This window comes from Protopterus annectens, chromosome 4.part0, assembly GCF_019279795.1.
Source record: "Protopterus annectens isolate FY-2018-M chromosome 4.part0, PAN1.0, whole genome shotgun sequence".
NCBI classification, from domain to species: domain Eukaryota; kingdom Metazoa; phylum Chordata; order Ceratodontiformes; family Protopteridae; genus Protopterus; species Protopterus annectens.
Genome location: NC_056733.1, coordinates 697,793,147 through 697,817,256, shown reverse-complemented (window position 1 = coordinate 697,817,256; position 24,110 = coordinate 697,793,147). Strand labels below are relative to the sequence as shown.

Genomic DNA, 24,110 nt, shown 5'->3' with positions numbered 1-24,110 from the left:
CTTTCAAGCTGGTAATGCGCATGGAGTTAGATTTGCGGATATGGAGCATCTCTAGTAGGGCAGGGTCCGATATTGCCTTGTAGTCAAGACACAGATCATCTCTGAGCAATCTGTACGATACCATGTAGAGCGATAATGATTTGAATCTGTCCGCATAGGACAGGTGTTGGAGGCCATGGATTCTCTTTGTGAGGTATTTCTTTGGCCTTTCCAGTTGGTACAGGTGTACATACTCACAGAGCTAATGAGGGAGGAATACAGAGAGGTAATAACCTCTCTTTTCTGGATGCAATCCCTTTACATATGAGATGAATCAAGTAAAAGGCATTTCTGACCACTACTGCTACATGATGGTCGAATGTGAGATTGTTGTCAGCCTGAGTACCCAGGTCTCTCACCACAGGTTCTGTGCTTAGTGGGTTGCTGTCGATGTGATAATCAACAGGGGCCATGTTTTTGCCAAATAGTATGATACATTTTTTTGCGTTTAACTTAAGGCCATGACTTTGGCACCAGCCATTTGTTCCTGTGAGACTCTCTTGGACTATGTTAACATCATTTGGGGAGTCAGTGACAGCACCCAACTTAGTCACCCACAAACTTGGTCAGCCACAGGCCGTTTGTCTTTGACTGGACCTCTGAGAAGTAGATGCCAAACAGTAGGGGTCCCAGGACAGATCCCTGGGGAACACCACTAGTGACAGGTCTGCTGTCTGAGGTGGTGACACCTATTTTGACCTTGCGGGTCCTATCAGTGAGCCAGTTGGCCACCCACCTGACGAGATAGGGATTTACTCCAAGTTGTGTTAGCTTTTTGATGCCCAAGTGGGGGATTGTGTCAAAGGCCTTAATCAAGTCAAGGTAAGCTGTATGTACCGACACTTCCTCATCCAGGGCCTTGGTGACAGTCTCAAAGAAGTCAACCAGGTGCAACAGGCAAGATCTGCCCCTGATGAATCTGAATTGAGTGGGGTCAAGTGCTTGTGGATTGCTTATGTCCTTGTTTATGAGATCCATAATAATATGCTCCATGGCTTTACATATCAGACTTGTCAAGCTAATGGGGTGATAGTTTCCAGGGTCAGTAGTGGCACCACCTTTGTGCAAGGGGATGGCAATGGCAGTTCTCCATTCTGCTGGAATGAAACTTGTGATTAGACTGTGGTTGAATAGGGTGCTCAATGGTATAGCTAGTTCTTGCTGGAGATGGTGCCGAATATAGCCTGGGATACTATCAGGTCCCATTGAAGCTGTTTTCTTTGCCTTGGATAGGACTTTCTACAGAGATGTGAGGAACGGGACAAGTATTGGGGATGTCGAATGGGCCTTTGGGGGGATAGGTTCAGTGCAAACTTCACCCCCCCCCCTATCAGCTAGCAGGTTGGCTAAGTCAACAGGATCAGTGTAAGTGGTACCGTTGAGTACTAATTTGGAACAAACCTGGGCTTTGCCATGGATGTTCCTGATGTAACTGAAGACGGCTTTGTGGGACTGCCTGATTCTGGCAAGAAAAAAAGACCTTCTTCTACAGCATCTGGAATATGTTATAGCAGTGCTAGATGCCTAGGGGTATTCTGTGAGCGAAATAAAGTCCAGTCTAGTAGGTGCTATTGAAAGTCAGAGCCAACAAGACATTTTTTGAGCTCAGATGATTGGCCTCGCAAACACTGTACACACTACTAAGGAGTCTGGTAGGGGGGCTCCATGGCCTGCCCCTTTACCTTACCTCATCTGTTATCTCAGAAGGACGGTCATCTGCTCAATGTCAAGCTTCACTCTCTTTTCCCTTTGTTTCGGAGGCTAGTTTCAATTCATAATTGGCTTTGGATATTTTCACTAGTGATCTAATTTGCTTGTTGAGGCTGAGGAGGGAGGTTTTGCAATTTGGAATTTGTTCCTTTTTACCCTTGGACAACAGTTTCTTCCTTTTGTTGTAAAGCCTGTTGATAGAGGATGTCCACCAGACAGGTTTATGTTTCCTTGAGGAGCAGGTTTTAGTTCTGTTGAGTATGGCTGAGTCCATGCAGTTGTACAGGTGCTTGTATACTGCATTGGCATGCTGTTCAGCATAGTTGTCTGCATCCTGGAAGGGGGGTGATGGTGTGAAGCTACTGATGCCTTCCCTTAAGAGGTTGTAGTCAGCTTTTGAGAAGCTTTTCGCCTGGTTATGGCTTGGGAGGGTTGGGTGGGATAGAATCTTCGAATGCGACAGACCGATGATTTGATCTCACCAGTGAAGAACATACTATGGGAGTGGTGCACCAGTCACCCATGTTGGTGAGAACCAAGTCCAGAATGTTATCTCCCCTTGTGGGGGATGAGACAAGCTGGTCTAGTGCATTAGAATTGATGAAGTCAAGGAATCGTTGGGTGAGTGCATTAGTGCAGGAATAGTTCACCCAGTCTCTGGTGAGGTAATTGAAGTCACCAAGGATCAGGGTGTTGGGGGGTATCTTGATGGAGTCAAGTAGGCCCACTTGGGAGGAGTGGGTGTCCTGATTCATGGAGGGGGATCTATAGCTGGGTATTACTTGGATGGGTATCTTGCCAACTGTCAGTTGCACCTGGAGTAATTCCAGTGCATCATGCTGGTAAACCAGTCTGGCAGTCTGTCTGTCCTTAATGAAGATAGAGACTCCACCACCCTTAGTCTTTCTGACCTCATTTTGGGGTTGAAATGTGTGGAATCAGGTATAGCCTGGTAAGGCTTCCCTGCTAAATAAACGCAAACTCTAATGTAACATGAACTTTGATTTTTATAGCACGGTATGACCTAGCCTACTAGAGTTTCAGGTAGACACATACACACACACACTGCACTTCTCTGAGGTGTGAAGTTATGATAAGCATTCAGACGGCACTTTTTTTTTCCTATGCTGGCTTTTTTCAAACATCTTTATCAGCCAATTTGAAATAAATCATGTATTTCCCTTTGTAGGCATAAATGAACATTTAAGCACACTGTACAGAGCATCAGTAACTTAACTCCTGATGAAAGGATCTTGCCAGCCTGAAATCTCGTGTAATTGCAAAACCTGTTTTAGTCCAATAAAAAGATATACTGGATCTCATCTGTGTTCCAGTATCTTGATGTTTTTGTTAATGGTCAATTTTTTCTACCATCATGGCTGATACTGTAATTTGCCATGTGCTTTGGCAATTTCTTAACATCAAGGAGGAGGAAAAACATCTTGATGGTGACCTAGTCTTCTTATCTCGGTGCAAGCAAAGGATAATTCATAAAGTCTTCTCTGTAAAGAATCCCTTGAAGAATTCCTACAATTCTTTGTATCCAGAACAAATCTCAGATGAACTTTTGACAAATTGAAGGAATATGATTCGTACAATTTGTGAAAGATTTCTAGCAGAAACAATACTATTAACACACTTTTCTCACAAGAAAGGATTTTTGCTGAGTCAGATCCTGTTGTTCTGCATGAAATAAACATGAATTAAAACAGACTATAAAGAAATGCTTAATATTCCAAAAAGAAGAAATAATTCCTCACCCTTCAATATGCCATCTTTTCAAACAGTAAGGAGGTGGCTTACAGGATAAGTACCCATAACACCTGGGTAGCTCTCTGTTGACCTTTCCACACACTGACTCCCAATGAACCATCATCCCTTTCCAGAGGTCTTACATTTTGCCGTATTAAACCACTTTGACAACAATGCAGTTTTGTGGGGAACTTTATGAATATTTTCACAGACTGAGGCTTAGTGAATTATTTGACGATGGCAGGAGAATACAGGTAATGTGAATTCTAGTAATAGGTATTAGTTTACACCTTCACTCTTTCAGGTGGGCATAATGCAAAACTGAATAGCTGTATTGACTGTTTTTGATAAATTGTGACTCATCAGATCCAAAATGTACACAGCTGGAACTGTTACAGCCTTTCTTTCTGAAAACAAAATGGCAGTGGTAATAAAATCTTTGGAATCCAACCACATTATCATAAAATAGGCAAACAAAGGGGTCTGCAATGGATATCCTGAACAGTATAAACTATATTGTTGAAGTGAACAGACAGCTTTCTCATCACACTTGCTGACTGAGAATATATCCAAACAGTACATAAAAGAGCTAAGGAACTTATTAAATCCTTACTAGATTCCATCCAGGGTAAACTAACTGGCCTCATTCCAAATCAGCCTAGACCAGTTGTTTTCTACATGCTACCAAACATCCCGAAGTCAGGAACCCCTGGAAGACCAATTGTATCAGGCAAAGTAACCCTGGCAGGAGGGATCTCTGGGTGTGCAGGGAAAATTATGAAATTAGTAGTCAATGAAAGGGACAGCTATATTCAAGAGACCACCCATTTATTTCACATTCTGTCAGGTTATCATGACCTACCACCTAACTTTGTTTTGGCCACAATGGATGTTACACCACTCCGCATAAGCATCCCACACAAGGATGGAATTGCTTCCTGCCTCAAATATTTACAAGAGAAAACCGATTATGACATTAATCCAGATAGAGATGGGCAATTTATAGGATTTATTCCTGTACATAATTTTAACTTTAATGGAATTTATTGCATTCAGGCTATGGACACTGTAATGGATACCAGAATTTCTCCACAATATGCAGATTTCTTCATTGCAAAACTAGAAGACGAATTTCTGCAACATTGCACACACAGCCCACTCCCGTATTTCCATTCTATTAACATTTTATGTCTAATCTGGACACACAGCATTGACTCTGTCAAACAATTCCACCAAAGGACTCAGCAGAATCCACCCATCTATTAAATTCTTCTTGGAGTACTTGACTTCAGGTATAACATTAATGGGACACTCGGATGTATCTACAATAAACTGACAGACAAATGTGTCTATACAAAAACAGTAGTCATCCCAGCCGCACAAAAGTCTATTATTTATAGTCATGCACTTCGCTATCCCATTTGTTCTAGTGAGACAGAAAGAGAGAGAGTTGACACAATTGAAAGAAGCCATGGTTGCTCAAGGTCACTGTGTCAGGGAGTTTGAGAGGTGTAGACAGAGCAATACATCTGCAAAGGGCACAGCTGCTCCAGTTTAAAAAGAGAGAACCTTGTGACAGAGTTCCACTAATGACAGCATATCATTCAGAACTAAAAAAAAAATTAAAAAAAATCACAACAGACCTGCAGTCAGTGTTCAGTAACATTTGCAAGCACTCCCACTGCTGCCATTTAAACAACAACCGAATGTAAAGAATCTGCTTGTCAGAAGCACACACAGACCAGAACAGAAAATAGTCCAGAATGGCACAAAAGCCTGCAAACATCCAAGGTGCAAAACATGTCAGAGTTGTACTGCTTCTTACATAATTTTTCAAAGGACATGTTTCATTCATATGCACTTCTAAAAAATTTTGTTTATCTAATCAAATGCAGGAGCTGTTCAAAGACAGGTTATGTAGGAAAGACAGGCCAGACACTCAGAACCAGGAAGAATGCCAACTGAAACAGTTAAAAGCGAAATGACTGACAAGCCAGTGGCAACACACTTCCCTGTCTGATCTTTCTGTATCAGATATCGCAGTTATGGTTCTTCAAGGACATTTCCATGCATCTCTGGAAAAAATAATGGAAATGTTCAATCTAATAGTCAGTGCTTTGAACGTGGATGTTTGTTTTATGACGCACTGTAGCACGTAAGAACTTTCCCCTCTGAACAACTTAACAGTGGTCACAAACAAGGTATACAGAAGAACAGATGTTTCTTTTTCTTGTAATGAGTGAACATATTCAATTGACTCACAATTCAAACTACTGACTATCAGAGATTCAGTAACTAAGATGCTGGGCTTGTATTTTGCACCTGTATTTTATTCATAACAACAGAGTAGTTATTTTCACGAGGTAACATTCTAGTCAGAATAACAGTCACTGAAGACCTTAATGTTCAGACAGTTTTAACAAAAACGAAAGTTATGTACTTAACGATAGCCATGTTGTCGTCTTCTGTCATCCTCAACTTGTGGGTTATCAGATTTAATGCTGGTATCTTCAGAATCTTCAGTTGTAGAGTTCAACCTCCTATACCCATAACTCCTTTCTCTGACTCTCCTCAGATTAAGTTTGCCCCATCATTGCCCCCTAGAACATGGACAAAGGGAAAAACAATTTACACGGGTTATAGGTAAACGCAGCAAGAGGGCTAGTCAGCACAGCCAGCCAGGAGCTGCAATCAGTAGTGACAATTTGGAGGCAGCATGGAAGGGGGAGGGATAGTTGAGAAGGATGGAAGAAGACATTATGGATCTATCCTTATGATAAGCACATAACTTTCATGGCAGATGTTGTCTTTCCCATCCTTCTCAACCTGTGAGATAGTCCCCAGCCAATAACAACCCTGGGATGGTGCTAGGAAAGAAGATTCTGCACAAGTTTGGAACCAAAGGAGGCTCTAGCACTAGACTTGAACATCCAGTTTGTAATGGGACACACAGGTATGAGTGTTAGATCAGGTAGCTGGGTAGCTGTCACACACGTCATCAATAAAGCCCGAGTGAAAAAGGCAACGGAGTAGCTACCAACCTAGGCTTAATAATCAAATAAATTCCTTTCAGGGAGTATGTAAAGGTGATACAATTGGAAAGCCATCTGGATACAGGAACTCTGGAAACGGGCTTGCCAAGTCATGTTTTGTAAAAGGAAATAAAAGCTGGTTGATTTTCTGAAATTTTTGGTTCTGTCCAAATAGAATTTCAATTGTTGATGAGCATCCAAGCAATGGAATAAGTATTCTCCTTTGTTATTGAAATTTGAGGAGAAAACAGGAAAGTGAATGGGCTACCTTGGGCAGAAAGGAAGGGGTGGTCCTTAAGTTAACACACTCCTTCTGGAAAACCAAATAAGGAGGAGCCATGGGATGTTCTTCGTGTTTCACTGTTGCAGTCATTACATTTGGGTTATCTGCTTGCAGGTAGCCCTCAGTCGGCCTGATTAACAGAGTCTTGGTTCCTGCATCAGTTGCTGTCCCTTCTTCCATGACATCAGGTTGCAGCCAACGCCATTACATCAGTCTCTCTTGCCGTGTGGTGCCTGAAGCAGAAGCAGCTCGCAAGTGCTGGTCAGCCGACTCCTGAAATTTTTGTTTTCGAGTTTCAGAACCGAAGTCTTCAACTAAAGCTAAGTATCCCATTGGGGAAACTTTCTCTTGCTTCTTACCAATGTCAGTAAAAGTTAATAATTGCATTACTTTTGGAAAGCAAATACCTCATAAAGATTTTCATTCGTACTGTATTCCTTACCTAGGCCCTAACCACGACATACCTTTCTGTCGGTTTTGTGCTTTATTTAATCAGAGCACTATCTGTCATCTGTATATTTTCGCCTCTAAATATTTCGGTTCTCTGTTTAATTATCCAGAAATGTCATCGGTTAGCCATCCGACTACCGGGATTCTGAAAAACCGCAAAGATAAAGACAGAGACAGGCCGCCAAGGTCCAAAACTGCCGACTGCGCTTCTCCTAAGCCAGTCGCCAGTTCGCTGGTTCTCAGGCGCTTTCGCAGCTCCTGATACCTGCTACTTCTTATTCACAGGCCTCTACTGAGACCCATTCAGAGTCCGGTATGCCGCGAGATGCTTCAACTATGGAACCCGCGGATGTCTGTACCATGGATGGGTCCGGAGCCGCTGTGCAGGCACTGGCTTCTGAGGGTGTATTCAGGCCTACGGACTTGCATATTAAACCGATGCCTCCTTCTTCACTTAGGCCTAAATCTCGAACCATGCCTAAAAAAACGATGCCCAGGCCGCATGCTCAGGCCTCTATGCCTAAAAAACAAATGATAAGAATGGCTGAAGATCTAATAACTCTAATCAGGGGTAGCCAACCCCCCTTTTTAAGAGGCTTAGGACTGAAGTTGTTTATGAATCTTCTGACCAGGATTCTGTTTTTTCTGCTCTTTTGATGATCTGGATTTGCCCTTATCTACTTATGAGGATTCTGATGCAGAGGACTCCATTCTCTCTGCTTCCCCTCCAGAGGAGTTTTCTTTTGGGGAAACCTTACATATCTAAGGGAGCATTTCCACTGGGAAAGCCAGGAGTTTTCTGATTCAAAAAAGAGGCTTAGGGATTTCTTACTCCTACCCCAGCATAGACCTTTAGCTATTCCTCCTGTACTAGACATTGTTGATGATGCTTTTTCAGAATCTAGTTTCACCCCTGATTCCTTGCCTCCTGCTCCCAGAAAACCTGTCAGATACTACAGGGTCCCTGAGTCACACAAGTTCCTTTTTAAAAATCCTATTGCGGATTCAGAGATTATTTCACAGGGGCCCAAGGGCATTAAGGCTTCTACTGCTAAAAATCCTAACCCTTCTGATAGAGACTCCAGGGTGCTGGATAGATGGGGTAAGAAGGTTTTCACTTCTGCAATCTTTGCCATTAGGACCTTAAACTGCTTCATATATTAAAGTATCAGCAACATGTTATTGGATTGCTTAAACAGAAAATTATGCTGATTCCTGACTGTGTGGAAAATAAAGAATTACAAGATTTAATGCATTCTGCTGAACAAGTTGGAAAACATACTTTGCAATGTGGTTTTGATTCATTAGAGGCCTCTTTCAGGGCTGCTGTTACTGGGTCTGTGCTCAGAAGGCATGCTTGACTAAAGGAGCAATATTTGCCTGATCATGTTTAAGCTAAATTGTTGGACGCTCCCTTAAATCAGGACCGCCTGTTTGGCAACAAGGCTGAGGAAGTTCTTAAAAAGATGGAAGATAAAGCTAAATCTATGCAAACTGTTAAAGATTTCTTACAAGTTCAGCCTCCTAGATTTAGTAGGCACTGGTCTTCTAAGAATTGGTCCTTTCCAGCCCCTTCCAGGTCTTAACCCCAGGTTTCAGTCCCAGGGGACACACAGGACTAAGCAGTGGGGGGCCTCCACTTCCAAATCTGGGAGTAATAAGACTCCCCCAATGGTAAACTGTCTCAATGGCTTCCTTTAAAATTTCCAAGCACTTATCAACTGACTGCCCCTTTGGGAGGAAAGATTGCTCTTCATGCAAAGAACTGGGAACTCATTACCCAGGACAAATTGGTTTTAAATAGTGTCCCAGGGATACAGATTTCACTTCCACATGTTACCAACACCAAGCGGGTGTCTGGACCTACCCCCAAATCAGTGAGCAGAGGCCCAAAAACAAGTACTTTCTCTCTTAAGCAATGGGGGCTATTCACCTGGTACGAAAAGAGGAAAAGGGACAAGGTTTCTACTAGAGACTTTTCCTGGTACCCAGAAAAGACAATTCATGGTGTCCTATTCCTGACCTGTCTACTCTAAACACCTTTTTGGAGATTCCAAAATTCAAGATACTAACTCTTCACCAATTACTTCCTATGCTAGGCAAAGATACCTGGTTGGCAACACTAGATTTAAAAGAAACATACTTGCACGTCCCAATCAGGGAATCTTGCAGAAGATACCTACACTTCAAGGCAGGCTACACAGACTATCAGTTCTCTGCACTGCCTTTTGGCTTATTTACTGCGCCCAGAGTATTCACAAAGTGCCTAGCTCCAGTTATTGCATTTTGCAGGCAAAGAAATATTCAAATATATCCATACCTGGATGATTGTCTAATTCGGGCAGAAAGCCAGGACATACTTTTGAATCATCTGGCCTTTGTACAAAGGGTTCTAACTTGTCTGGGGTACACCATAAACGAAAAGAAATCACACCTGGTACCCTGTCAACAAATTATATTCCTGGGAGCAAGCTTGAATACAACTTCCCAGATGGCTTACCTCACGCCAGAAAAACAAATTAATTTGACAACCTACTTCAAAACAAGTGGCCAGAAAAACCCTGCTATCTGCAAGACAAATACTGCTAGCCTTGGGGTTCATGGCCTCCTGCATTCTTCTAATTCCATATGCAAGACTGCATATGAGGAAACTACAGTGGTATCTAAAAAGCCTATGGTGTCAACATTCTCAGGATCTAGAAGCAATGATTCCTATCATACCTACGCCTCGAATTCCTTTGGTGGGCAGAGGCCTGCCACCAAAACAAGGGACTAACTTTCATGCCACCCCCTGCCGCCCAAACCCTAACAACAGACACATCAGACTATGCATGGGGGGCTCACCTGGCAGGGAAGTGCATTCAGGGCAAATGGAACCCAAGTCAAATGCACCTGCATAACAATCAGAAAGAAATGTTAGCTATACAGAATGCTCCGACAGCCTTCAAGGACTACATTCTTCCAGGACAACTTATGGTAAAGACGGACAACACCACTGTTATGTGGTACATAAACAAGCAGGGGGAGTACACATTCTTACCCCCTCTGCAGACTAGCCATGGCATTGTGGAACACAGCCTTGAGCTACCAAGTGCACCTATGAGCTCAATTCCTGCCAGGAAAATTAAATACACTGGCAGATGGACTAAGCAGAAACCTCATGGACCCACACAAGTGGAAACTGGAACCAAGGATTTTCAACATGTTGACAAGCAAGTGTGGGAGCCAAGATATAGACCTGTTTGCCTCTCCACAGAACTACCAGTTGGACAAATTTTGCACAAGGAATCCCCACAAACAAGCCTGGAAAGTGGATGCTGTGTCCTTCAGTCTATGCCTTCCCCCCTCTGCCCCTGCTCTCCAAAGTACTACTAAAAATCAAACAGGACAAACCAAGGATGATTTTGATTGCTCCAGACTGGCCACACCAACACTGGTACCCACTCCTGCACAGTGTCATGGTTATCCCCATGGCACCTGCCTCAGACTCCTTCCCTGTTGTCTCAGCAGGAGAACCAGATTCTGCACCCTCAGCTTCTAACACTGAACCTTGTAGCCTGGCTAATTACATAATCTCTCCTTTACCATCCCTCAGTCAGACTGTGATGGATATTTTAGAGGCAAGGAGGCCTAGTACTGGAAAATCTTATGCTGAAAAATGGAAAAGATTCTGTGCCTGGAACCAGTCTCAAGGGATAAGCACAGCAACACCCAATTTACCTCAGATTTTACAGTACTTAACTGAGATGCTTCACAAGGGCCTGTCTTTTTTCCTCCATTAAAATCCAAGCCTCAGCCATTTCAGCTCATTATAACACAGACCCTCCCCTCTTCCCTCATCCACTGCTCAAGCAGTTCCTCAGAGGGGCCAAAGCTTTGAGGCCACCCAGGAGAGCTCCAACCCCAGCCTGGGACCTTAACTTTGTTTTGGAGAAACTCACTCTGCCTCCTTTCGAGCAAGCTGCTACTGCAGACTTAAAATTTAATTCTTGGAAAACAGCTTTCCTTTTAGCAATCACTTCAGCTAGAAGGGTATCTGAATTCCACGCCCTTATGGCTGTAGAGCCTTTCATCATCTTTCATGCGGACAGGGTGACCCTCAGAACCAATCCATCCTTCATGCCCAAGGTGGTATCCAGTGTGGCTCTTAATCAATCCATTCATTTGCCAACCTTCTTTCCCAATCCACAAAACAAAGGGGAATGGATACTGCATTCCTTAGATGTGCACAGACAACTTAGATTCTACTTGGACAGGACTAAACCTCAAAGGAAATCTGAACAACTGCTGGTGGCATTTGCTGCAGGGGCAGAGGGGAAGGCTATTTCAAAGCAAACCATTTCTAAATGTATAGGCCATTGCATTCATTTCTGCTATAAGCACCATGGAAAACCTATCCCCCAGGGGATCAGACCTCACTCCACCAGGGCTGCATCTGCCTCTACAGCCTTTCTCAGAGGCGTTCCTACCAGGGACATCCTAGAAGCTGCTACCTGGAGTTCTGTACATACTTTCACTAAGCATTATCATTTGCCAATTTTCTCTAAATCCAGAGCTGGCTTTGTCACTGCAGTCTTGCAGGGCCTTATAGCTGGTCCTAATGCTATCTAAATTCCTCCTCCCAACCATAGCTTTGGGAATCTACTCAAATGTAATGACTGCAACAGTGAAACACAAGGAACATAGTACAGTTGTGTACACTTACCGTAAATGTAGATGTTTGAGTGTATTCACTGTTGCAGTCCTGGTTACCCTTCCTCCAGCCCCCTAACTTCTTTTGGCTATACCTCTACTTTCCTTTACTATACTTAAAAGCCTTTTTAGTGTATTTGCTTTTTTGTTGGAGGTATATCATTATACTTTTATATTTAATTGCTCCCCATTGGGGGGCACCTGACATCTGGGGCAAGAAAAACTGATGTAATGGTGTCTGCTGCATGTTTTATACCCCTGATGTCCTGACATCATGGAAGAAGGAACAGCAACTGACGCAGGACCCAAGACTTTGTTAATCAGGCCGACTGAGGACTACCTGCAAGCAGATAACCCAAATGTAATGACTGCAACAGTGAATACACTCGAACATCTACATTTATGGTAAGTGTACATAACTGCACTATAGTGCTTGAAGCTCAGACAGCCTGCTTGTGGATGTATCTGCTACCAGAAAGAGAGAGTTGACCAAGACAAGAGTGTTAAAGAAAACTTTGGCTGCCGGTTGAAAAGGAGGTCTGGTGAGAACTTGCAAGAGCAGACTGAGGTTCCAAGGAGGTACCGGTTCAGAAATATGTGAGCGTAATAGAGATTCTTGGCCCATCCTTGTCATAGGAGCATTACAAGATAAATACTCAAGCAACAGGTCCATAACAGAATTAGCCATATACACCCTTAAGTAAGCACACTTAAGTTCTTGCCACCCTTTGAGTACTTCATAGTGCCCACCTCCTAAATCAAGCAGGGCCATAGATGATAATCCTGGTGTAAGTTTGTCTCTGTCCATCAGGTTACCAAAACTAGCATTAAAGTTAGACAAAGTAGTATTTTGGTTGACCTCTACTGGTAACTTGTTCTATAGGCTAGGAATACATTGAGTTTGGAACCTATCCTTCTAGTGAATTTTTTTGTTGGTATAAATTTAGGTCCCTAGTATTTGTGTTTGTAGATTCACTGGTTTTGTGAAGAAATGTGGAGGTCAAATAGGACTGGGTCTCTTAAATGTCTTGAAAAGCTTGATATCATATCCTACCGACTGCTCCGAAGTGACCTAAGTATAATGGAGTAAAGCCTTTGGTTAAACAGCATTGGGGTCTTTTCAGTTGAGCAATATGCTTGCATTTTTGCATACCAAAGGGAGCATTGTATTCGATGATGGGTTGAATGAGGGAAGAGTACAGTGGTTAGAGGGCTTCTTTGGATCTTGTCTTCTCTTGGAATTGAACTTGGCCATTTTGAAGGATTTCCTGATTATGGTGGAAACATGATTGAAGGAGAGAATTACCCACAGAAGTACCCAGGTCTTTTGTGGCCATATCTGTTTATATTACTGATTAAATGAGGTGGGACATTTTTTTGATGAACACATATATGCTGCAGTTTTTTGCTTTAAGTTTGGGACTGTTTTCCGTAATCCGGTATTTGCATATTCCAGCCATTTTTGGAGCAGTGTAGTACCAGTGAATGAATCAATAATGGTGTTAAGTTTGTAGTAATCAGTAAACCTGGGTAACCACACTTCAAGGATATTGACTTGAACAATGACAAAGTGCGTGCCAAACAGTTGGGAAGGCAGTAGAGTGCTGGGAGTAGTGCTGTCTTATCCACAAGGGGCAAATGTTTTTTTCTGTTCTGGTCCTGACATTCTCCTTCCACAGTCCTGTGGATACTGGCGTGGGGACTTGCAGTGGACTTCTGTGTAGGGTGTCACTTGCATTCATGAGTGGCATAACCTTCAGAAAGACCTGCCTTGAATACACCAAGCACCTCTGCACAATCTCTAACCTTCACCAAGGATTATATTTGTTGAATCCACACCCTAAAGATTGTGGCTGCTTTTTTAACTCTCTGTATGGATATTAGATGACTTTTCTTACTTAGACAAATCAGTTTGTGCTTTGTATCGCTTTGTCTGTCATTCCTTTTGTGGATGTCATATTTGTAAAATTACAGATTTGTGAATTAAATCACTGTTGTTTATCTGCAGCAGCAGACATTTGCTGCTGATTCGGGAACTACTTTATTTTGCACACCGAAAAAAGTCCACAACAGTCCAGTCTGTCATGGTTCCTTTTTCACACTGTGTAACTGATATAGGTAGATTTATCTTTTGCTATCTGTTCTAGTCAACTGTATTGATTTTTGCTACATTCCCCTCGATATCTCTATGGACCTGTCACAGCTGAAAAGTTGTTGATCAGCAAATTAAATCAACAGTACAAATTTACTGTTGGTCAGATGCATTTTATTTTACTGATTGAGAAAATATCCACCATAGTCCTTAAAGATGTTTAAAATATTTCTAGTTCCCTCTTCTACAGCAGATTATGAAATTGTTTTTTCTGCAGTGACTCATGTTAAACAAGACTGCAGTCAAACCATAGGCCATATAGCTTATTATCTTTAGTTGGCAGTTTGTGGTTGCATACTCCCTAGTTAATGCTGTGTCATGGTCTTTGGAAAGAGATCGCATGCAGAATGTTGTTGTACCAGGAAGGAGCCTGATGTGTCTGAAATGGGCTGGGTAGGTGAAAAACAAGTGAGAAGTTGTCTGTTGGTGTCTGAATTAGTCTCTCACGGTGTGTGTATCTGTCTGTGTCTCTGTCTGTCAGAATGTCCTTATATTTAATGTATCGGGGTACAATATAGTATAGATTTGATCACCACATGCACAATGCTGCAAATGCTGAATAAAAATAAATTCCCCATTTCAGAGATGATAAAATGCAAGTGCATAATGAGTCAAGAATGAATGTTTGTAAATAGAAAACAAACTTTAAAATTAACATTTTGTTTGTTTCATTTGCATTTTGTTGACCAGGATAGTCCTGCTGGACATTGCTTATTTTATGGGAAAATGCAGGAAGAAATTACTTTACAAATGCATGCAACATGAAACAGAATAAAAACACAATAATATACAACATAGATTCATAGAGTAAATGTTGCATACAATGAATAGCATAAAGTACAAGAGAACAGAATGTAAAATAGTATTACAGTGTAAAACCTTGCACTACTTAACTGTCCTTATTTTTTGCAGAATGTCCTTGTTTTCAAGCTTGAATTACCCCTGCACAGGATGTCCCTAATTTTGGATGTATGTCCATATTTTCAAGCACAATGTACCCCTTCACACAATTTTCTGAATCTCCCCCATCACAGATGATTTTTGAAGCTGTCTAGTACACAGAAGACTACATTATGTGACTTATATACTAGTGGCAACAATAAGAAAGAGGGCACATGTCTTGCATTCCCTTTTTCTGAAGCAAGAAATAAATGACTTTTGTGTCGTAATATTTTGCAATACAGTTCACTAAAGTCTACAGATTTTGCATTATCTTGGCTTGAATTACACAACCACCTAACATTCACAACTAATTACAGCACACAGACTCATTCATCATCCAGAAAAATGCCATGCACTACAAAACTTATTAATGCCCTACTGTCCGCTCTATTAACATTTTTATTACTTACAAATACATCAAAAAATGTTGGAATAGTATCTCCACACAAATAAAACTCCCCAACAAACTCAATAGTTTTAGCTCCTTAAACAACATCTTAACCAGCCCTGGCCCTGCACGTGTTCTTCACAAGGTTAAGACTTTGTGTTCACTATACAATACTCTCCTTATTGTCAACCTCACTGAAATGATAAAACATTGTTGCACTAAGTTGCACATGGGCTTTCTCTTTAGTAACTTCCACCTCTGTAAAACCTTAGAATGTATAAATGTAACTACTGTTTGTGTATAAATGTAAGTAGAAATATAACTACTCTGTGTTTAATTGGAGCTTAGTATAATGCAGTGTAAGCAAATTAAGCTTTTCTCCCTGGGCCTCCTCTGAAAATGGGCATTACCCAGTCGAACTTTCCCCGTAAGCAAAGATAAATATTTTCCATCAGTTTTGTTAGTCTCTCTCATTTTTAAATATGATTCTGAGGAGTGTCTCGCATTCCTACTGGAAGCAGGAAGAGTTCTGTGCTATCTGGTATTCGGGTTTTGTTCTAATTAGATGTCCATATTTTTAGCAGGGTATACCTATTTTCAAGGGTCTTTGTTCCTAGTTTCAAAGTCTGCAGGTTGATTAGTATGAAACCACAGTAACTATTTGGAATGAAGGGAGCAGCTGCCCTGGGTGCAGGCTGTTACGAGGCATGATTGGCATGTTCTGATGGTGCATTGCTTTATGAAGCCACTAGGAGATCTCTGCTTCAGGAATAAATGACGGTACTGCATTTGTGGTTGGTGTGGGGTGGCTTAACTGTAGCAAGCAGCTTACTGCTGTTTCAGACAGAAGAGTTTTTTCCTTTGGTTTACTGTTCAACTTTGAGCAGAGGAGGGCTCCAGTTCAGGGAACTGTACAGGTACCAGAAGACCTAAGCCTAACATCACTTCTCCTTTGAAGTACTCAGGTTTGTAGATGTTAAGAGTGAAACAAGAAAGAAAAAAAAATAATAGTTAATGTGGTTAAGACATGACGCAGTAAGAGAAGGTGGTTATGAAAGTAATAGTGAGAGATTAAGGATATGTAGTACTTGCTGCTGGAAAGGTTTCACTGTTAAGATTTTCAATCAAAACTAATTTCTACAATTTTCAGAATGAAAGTGAATGACTACAGCAAAAGCGTTTTGTACTATTCTGGATTCTTTTTAACCTTCTAGGTTCTTTCTGAAAAAGTCCATCATAGCATGTGTTCATAACCCATTTGTGTTTGGTGTCCAGTTCAGAGATGTTTGTGAGAGGCATTGTTTTTGAGTTCTGTGAGGAATTAATCTACAACAGATCTTACATTGACTCCTGAGTTACAGATTTCTTCTGTTCATGTTATGACTTTGGTATGCTGTGATGTGTTCTTTTTATGGCTTACCTTCAGGAAGTGTGTTGCAATAATGTTAGGTGTCCATCCTCTGCTGTGTTCTGTGACTCAGTATGAAGGTGATATCCAGATCTGCTGTCATCACAGTGAGACAGAGCTGCCCTTAGGACACCCCCCCCGACTTGTGTTAGTCAAATATCTCATTCAGTCACTATCTGTACCAGTGAGCATATCACTCCCTGTATGCTTTTTGTCTCTGTCTACAGACCATCATTCATTTTTCTATGGTTATTGAGAATACTTATTCCTCAGACTGTGAAGAATGGCCACTAGCTGGAGCAAGAGCTCAGCCAGAGGAAGATCTCAACTGTACTCTTTTTTTTTTTCAATTTGTCCTACTCCCTCAAGTGAGATATGTCTTCAGCCCACTGGCTTGAGGGTCTGGCTTTACCCTCACAGACCAGAGCCATCAATGTTTTAGGGCTGGACTTTTATTTAATCTTGCTTGGAAAGCTACTGGACAACCTTCCATCTGGACAATCATCCATGATGCAGAGTTGAGGGGATTTTTCTGTTCATTCCTAATACCTCCCTGGTGGCCGCTGTGTGTGACTTTGTCACTTTGGAGACCAGCAGTGTCTCCCTAGCACTTGCATGTGTCCATGCCCTGTGATGGTTACAGACACTGACTTTGCAGGACCTAGTACACATCCACAGTACATGCTGTGCACTCACTCTGTGCTGAACTGCTAGCTCTGCAGCAGGTAGATTACATCCCTCATCAGGAGAAGGAGTAAGCCAGTTTTGGATGCACACACTTATGTTGGTTCCTGTAGTCTCAAGGCTACTAGCTAAGCCCAGGTGTTCTGGTCTGTGGTCAGGTCTTTATCCCTGTGCAATGTAGAGCTGACGTCTGTTATGCTTTTAGCTGGTGAAGTAATTGTGGATGATGGGGCATCTTTTTGTTTGTGTAGTGTTGATTGTGCCACAGAGTGAGTAAGACCTCCAGCAGAGATGCAAAATTCATGACTGGAAGTATTGAGAATTGTGACACTAAATTGGTGACCTGCTAGTTGATATTCTTTTGTAGTGATGCGCTGACCAACAGTCAGATGATGATTTCTGAAGCATTTTTACACATCTGTTTGTTTTCTGCATGCCAGACTATATTTTTGTTTTATTAAATATAAGCATTCAATCAGAGGGAGAAAGTTCAGTATTTGCATGTCTGTACGTGGTGATCAGTCATTTTCATTCCATTTTTTAAAAGAATTTACATGAAAAGTTAAACATTTAGAAGTACGTTGCTTACAGTGATTCTTGTGTGCTTTTAGATAAATTCAGAGAAGCATGTTTAGAAAAATTGCAATATAGTTGTAATAACCTCTATTCTAAGAGAATCTTTAGCAGATGTGTTTTATAAATAGAGTATATGTTTAAATAACAAAACACTAATAAAGGTATGTATAAAAATCATACCACTATTAACCACAATGCCTTGAATTTTCTCAGTGCTCTTAGAACTGGAATGACATGATGTTTAACAAGCAAAGAAATGTATGTGTGCTCACATACTGACATGTTCTCTGGAAGTGTCAGAATAGAATTATTCGCTGAACGTGACCATTGTTGCTGTCAGATGTGTTTTTGAGCTATAGAACAATTTATTTATTTATTTTTATTTTATGTTTGTTTACTGGGAAAGTCTGACTGGGGTAAGACCCAGTTTCAGCAGAGGCCCCGGGGAGAAAAGCTCCACATATAGAGATTATGCAAAACTTGTACAAGAAATTATACAAAAAATATACAAGACATACAGTACACCAGAAATTACATTCTGTGCTGTTATAGCTGACATTTGTATTATACAATCATCTGATATAATTCCTTATTGTAGTGTAGAGATTGTAGTTTCTCAAAGTAAGTTGAGGAAGGGTTTGTAGGTAGGAAATTGGATAAAAAAGATGAGGTTGGAGATTATCTACACATGAGAGAGAACATAGGTTATGAATAATGTTTTTCATTGTCAAATATGTAATATATTGATAGGTTTAAAAAACAGGCTTGTGATCCAGTGGTCTTCTAGAAGCTTTACTGACTCCACCATTGCGTATAAAATTATTTGATTTTCTAGAGCAAGGATGTGCATTGCCTAACTGACATCAATAGATTGTTCCATGGTCTAGTTAGATGTATTACAAACAACTCTTTATTTTTTGTGTTTGTTTTATTTGACTGTGAATTGGTTGTGTTCCAGATGCACTGTTTCTAGAAGAATCAATCTGACAGTGCTATGAAGGCCAGGCACAGATAATTTAATACTGAAGATGTATAAGCCAAACTTGTATAGTACATAGTGTCAAACTCCTAGTTAAAATGTGAAGCATGAAAGGCCTTATTAGGATTTGCCCTGAGGAAATTTTCAGCAACAAAATTAAGGAAAGCAAAGGAAGTCTGTTTTTCCCTAGATGCAGAAAAGTTGCTTGTGTGCATGTAAGCATCCCCAGGTCAAGCATTCGCATTAGACATTTTACAAGCAAGTGATGTCATTTTCCACATCTGTTTGTTTACCTTCTGATCCGATGTTATCTGCTCCATCTGGTCTCCACCTGTAGATTGTCAGATCTGACACTTGCCAATTCCTTCAGACTTCAAACTTGACAGGCTCCACCTCCCTTACCCATAGTCCCCCTCTTCTCATACTACTTCCCAGGTCTAGTTTGCTGTCATTCCTGTCAGCAGCTTACTCCGGCTTCACTTAGGCATATCCTTTCAAAACGTTTATTGCATTGCTTGTTTGATTCTGTATTTTTTATCCCTTGCCCCTTTCAAGTGTTAGGCTAGGTAGTGTTGTGTTTGATAGGTAGGTCTCTGTATTTCAAGTGTTTTGTCCTGTAGCTAGGTATCCTGTCTTTTGGGATCTTTTCTGTAGTATGCGTCTTTCTCAGTGTGTGTAGTCTTAGTGTTTTAGTAGTGTAGGATAGTTGTATTTTTGTAGGTGTGTGCTTTTGTGTTTTTTTCTCCTTTCAGTGTTGGGCTATGGAAAAAGGTTTTAAGAAGTGCATTGCCTGTGGCACAAGCTGCCAGCACAGGGTGCACATGATCGCTGTCTATTGCCAAGAAACATTGCTGCATGTTCCATTTGTGATGGGTTTGGATTCAAGACCATCAACGAGCACCAGGTTGAATTGGTCCCTGATGGCCTTCTTCCCTCCAGCCCTCTACTAGATTCTTCTGCCTTTCCCTGTGCAGGTTGAGTCCAAGAAGCATCATTTGCTGGACTCCAAACCTTACAAGAGGGAATCACATAAGGTCCTCCTTTGCTTCCTCCCCAGTTCTACTTCCTCAGGCTGACTAGACCTGAAGATCCCACAACTTTCAGGTACCTGCCCTGGCGTCAACATCTGCAATGATTCCTCTGAGCTGATCTCCCTCTGTGCCAACCACCAGTAAGGCACCGTCACTGGCTCCAAGCCTTCCATACCCCTTCCTGTTTAAAGGGGATCCTTCAGGTAGGACAGCTTACCCTTTTTTTGAAACTACACCACCAGAGCTGTCGCGGGAGTCATCTTCTTCCCTGCCCCAGTTCACATCAAGCAGATGGATTTGTCTACATTGAAACAGTCCTTCAAGCCCATGTCAGTGGCTTTATCTGTCAGGTCACTGAAGTCCGTGTACAGCATTAAATCTTCTGACTTGCAGCTGATGAGGTCCTTTTTGCAGACACTGTCCACCATAGGATGCGTTTCTCCAACCCTTATCCAACCTTTGAGGAATTTGTGGGAATGCCTTTTTTCAGAAAGTCACTGCAGTTTTCTCAGGATGGTGCTTCAGAGAGTCCCTCCTAAACACAGGGAATCATAATGGAGGCCACCGGTGGGGCGGGAGTGGTCTGCATTATCAGAGTTTCTGTGGGGCTTTTTCTGGCAGGCCCTTTCAGCAAACTCTGAAGGGTTGCCAGACTCTCCTACTCTGGAGGTAGTTAGGGCACTTGGCTCTTCACCCAGAAGCTTGGGAGGCCATCACCTTGGATGTATGGATTTTAAGAATCGTATCCAGTGGCTACTCTGTTCCCTTTTTAGAGGTTCCAGACTTTTGTCACAAGGATGTTCCAACCATTCCATCCCATCAGAGCCTGCAAGCAGCAGTAGAGATTCGCAGCCTGCTCACAAAACTATTTATTTATTTAACATTTGTTAACCAGGAAAGTTTGACTTGCAGCAAAGCCAATTAAGGCCTGGAGAGAAATGCTCCAGATGCATGTCTTTGAACAAGTCATCCAAGAGGTTTCAGTTTCACCAGACCAGCAAGGCTCTGGGGTCTATTCGTGATTCTTTTTGGGACCAGAGAAAAGCAAGGACCTCTGGCCCATCTTGGTTTTATTCAAACTGAATCCATTCATAGTTGGTACTAGGCTGTCGGCCCTAGGGCCTATACAAGCCTAGCCATAGCAATTCCCTGGCTATTTCTTCCCACAGTATTTACTTCCCTGGACCCTTGTCTAGCAGGGCAACTGACTTGACCCCGGGGTGAATTTCCTATCTCCCATCCAATCATCAAGGTTCCTTTTGAAGAGGGCCAAAGAGGTGCTCTGTTTGACATGTATGGACAGTCTATTCCAGAGTCTGGGGAGTCTCTGGGTCAGGAACCTATCCCTCCAGCATGTTTTGTTCATTGTGATGACAAGGTTTAGATCCCTGGAGGGTGTCTTTTTGAGGGATTGGGATTTCTTTAAGTGTAGCATGTCCAACAGAGTAGACAATATGCAACAGAGTGTGGGTGGAGTTTTTTTAGACGGTCAGCATAGGGCATCTGCTTTAGGCCTGTGATTCTTTTAGTGAGGTATTTCTGCGGCCTTTCCAGTTGTTACAGATGTCTTGAGTGGTACATACCAAACGGGGCGTTGTATTCTATAATGGGTCTATTGAGGGATGAGTACAGTGGGGCAGTGACCTCCTTTTTTCTGGATGAAAAGCTCTTAGTGATGAGGTGTGCCACATAAAAGTATTTTCTGACTGTTGTGGCAATGTGGCTATCGAAGGTGAGAACACTGTCCACCTGTGTCCCTAAGTCTCTTATCACACTTTCGGTGTTTAGTGTACTGCCACCTATGTGGTAATTCACGGGTACATGTTTTTTCCCAAAGGGGATAACTATGCATTTCTTGGCATTGAGCTTGAGCCCATGGGTCTGGCACCAAGCATCTGTTTCTGTAAGGCCCTTTTGTAGAATATCCACATCATTTGGGGATTCAATAATGGCTCCCAATTTGCAGTCATCTGCGAACTTTATTAGCCAGAATTCCTTAGTGTTGGCCTGTACTTCAGAGAAGTAGATGCCAAACGAGCAGTCCCAGAACTGAACCCTGAGGTACTCCACTTGTCACTTGCCTGGAGCTGGGTTTGGAGTCTGCTACTTTTACTGTGCGGGTTCTGTCAGTAAGCCAGTTGACAACCCAAGTGACGTAGGGATTAATGCCCAGCTTAGTACGTCTATCTATGATTCTAGAGTGGGGGATGCTGTTGAAGGCCTTGGCGAGGTCCAGATTGGCTGTGTGTACCACCTTACCCTTGTCCACGTCTCTGGAGACTGATTCGAAGAAGTCAATCAGGTTCAGGAGACAAGATCAGCCCTTCACGAACCCAAACTGTTTGGGGTCCAGTGTTTGAAGGTTGCCAGTGTCTTTGTTTATAAGTTCCATGATAATACGTTCCATGGCCTTGCAGATCAGGCTCGTCAGACTGATGGGGGCAGTAGTTCCTGGGATCCAAGGTGGATCCCCCCTTGTGGAGTGGGATAACTGTAGCTTGTACGCCACTCAGTGGGCACGAAGCCTGAGGTGAGGCTATGATTAAACATGACACTTAGGTGAGATGCCAGCTCATTTTGTAGTTCATGTAGTACACAGCCTGGGATGTCATCTGCTCCCATGGATGCTGTATTCTTAGCTTTGGAGAGTGCGTTTTTTACCTGTGTGGCCGTTATTACCAGAATTTGGCAATCTTTCGTTATTGAGATGGGCCCTTTAGAGGGTGAGGTTTGCACAGAATCGATCTGCCAGTATATTGGCAATATCCTTGGGATCATTATATTTAATGCCATTCTGTTGTAGCTCGGAGCAGATCTGAGCATTGCCATTTAGATTCTTGACATAACTATAGAATGCCTTGTGGTTGTCTTTGGAATCTTTGGCAATTTTATTTTCGTAACTAGCTTTGTAGGGTTTTATATGGGATCTCAGCTTCTTACTAAGGCTGGTAAGGGAGCTTTTGCATCCTGGGATTTTCCTCTTTTCTGCAACAGTTTCTTCCATTTGTTGTAAAGTTTGTTTAGGGAAAGGGACCACCAGATTGGCTTCCTTTTTTTGGAGGAGAGCTTCTTTGTTCTATTGGAGATGGCACGATTCATGCATGAGTGGATGTGCTCATACAGTGCCTTACTGTAGGATTCAGCAGTCAAACTTTCAGTTCCCATCTGCATGGGTGTCATGATGTTTGTCACTTCTGACTTGAGTAGCATGAAGTTGGCTTTGGAGAAGTTTTTTATAGAGGTTTCCTTACTGGGGGGTGGGGGTGGGATGTAGATGTCAAAGGTGATTAGCTTATGGTCAGACCTGACCAACGAGGGGGTGACCATAGGTGTGGAGCATCGATTTCCTATGTTGGTAATGACCAGGTCTAGGAGCCCCTGGTGAGACTAAGGATTAGTTGGTCCAGAGCGCTGGAATTTATAAATTCCAAGAACTGTTGGGCAAAGGTGTTAGTACACAAGTAGTTTTCCCAGCTAATGGCAGGGTAGTTGAAATCACTCAGTATTAGGATGTTTGGTTGTATCTTAATATTTTCCAGTATGTTTAGAAAGGTGTAGTGAGAGTCTTGGGGCATGGTGGGGGATCTGTAGCAAGCTACAGTTTGGATTGTAGTCTTATCTAGTGTTAGTTGCACCTGGAGAATTTCAGACACATTGTGTTGGGCAACTAGCCTGGTGTTGTGAATATACTTGGTGAATATGGAAATTCCTCCACCTTTAGTGTTTCGGTCCTGGTTTGATGGTCGAAAAGTGTGGTAAGAGGTGTAGCCTGGTATTGCAGAGGTGCTCTCTGGAGCCTTGAACCAGGTCTCAGTTACTGCACAGATATTGATGCTCTCTATTTTTTTCATGAAACAGACCAAATTCAGGATAGTCACGGTGCAGTCCATCTTACCTGTGCTAAGGAAGGACGATTGGATATGCTCAGTAGAACTCAAGGATGCCTACCTATATGCCTATAAAGATAGACAGGCATATCTATAAATCAAACG

General features: G+C 42.2%; 1 protein-coding gene across 1 annotated transcript in view; it reads left to right on the top strand.

Annotated features, from left to right (window-relative positions):
• POLE (DNA polymerase epsilon, catalytic subunit) overlaps positions 1 to 24,110 on the top strand; it is a 1,031,469-nt gene that overhangs the window by 833,065 nt on the left and 174,294 nt on the right. The window contains exon 38 of the mRNA XM_044069769.1: positions 4,349 to 4,664. Within this exon, the coding sequence (XP_043925704.1) occupies positions 4,349 to 4,664 (316 nt within the window). The remainder of the gene's footprint in view (positions 1 to 4,348; positions 4,665 to 24,110) is intronic.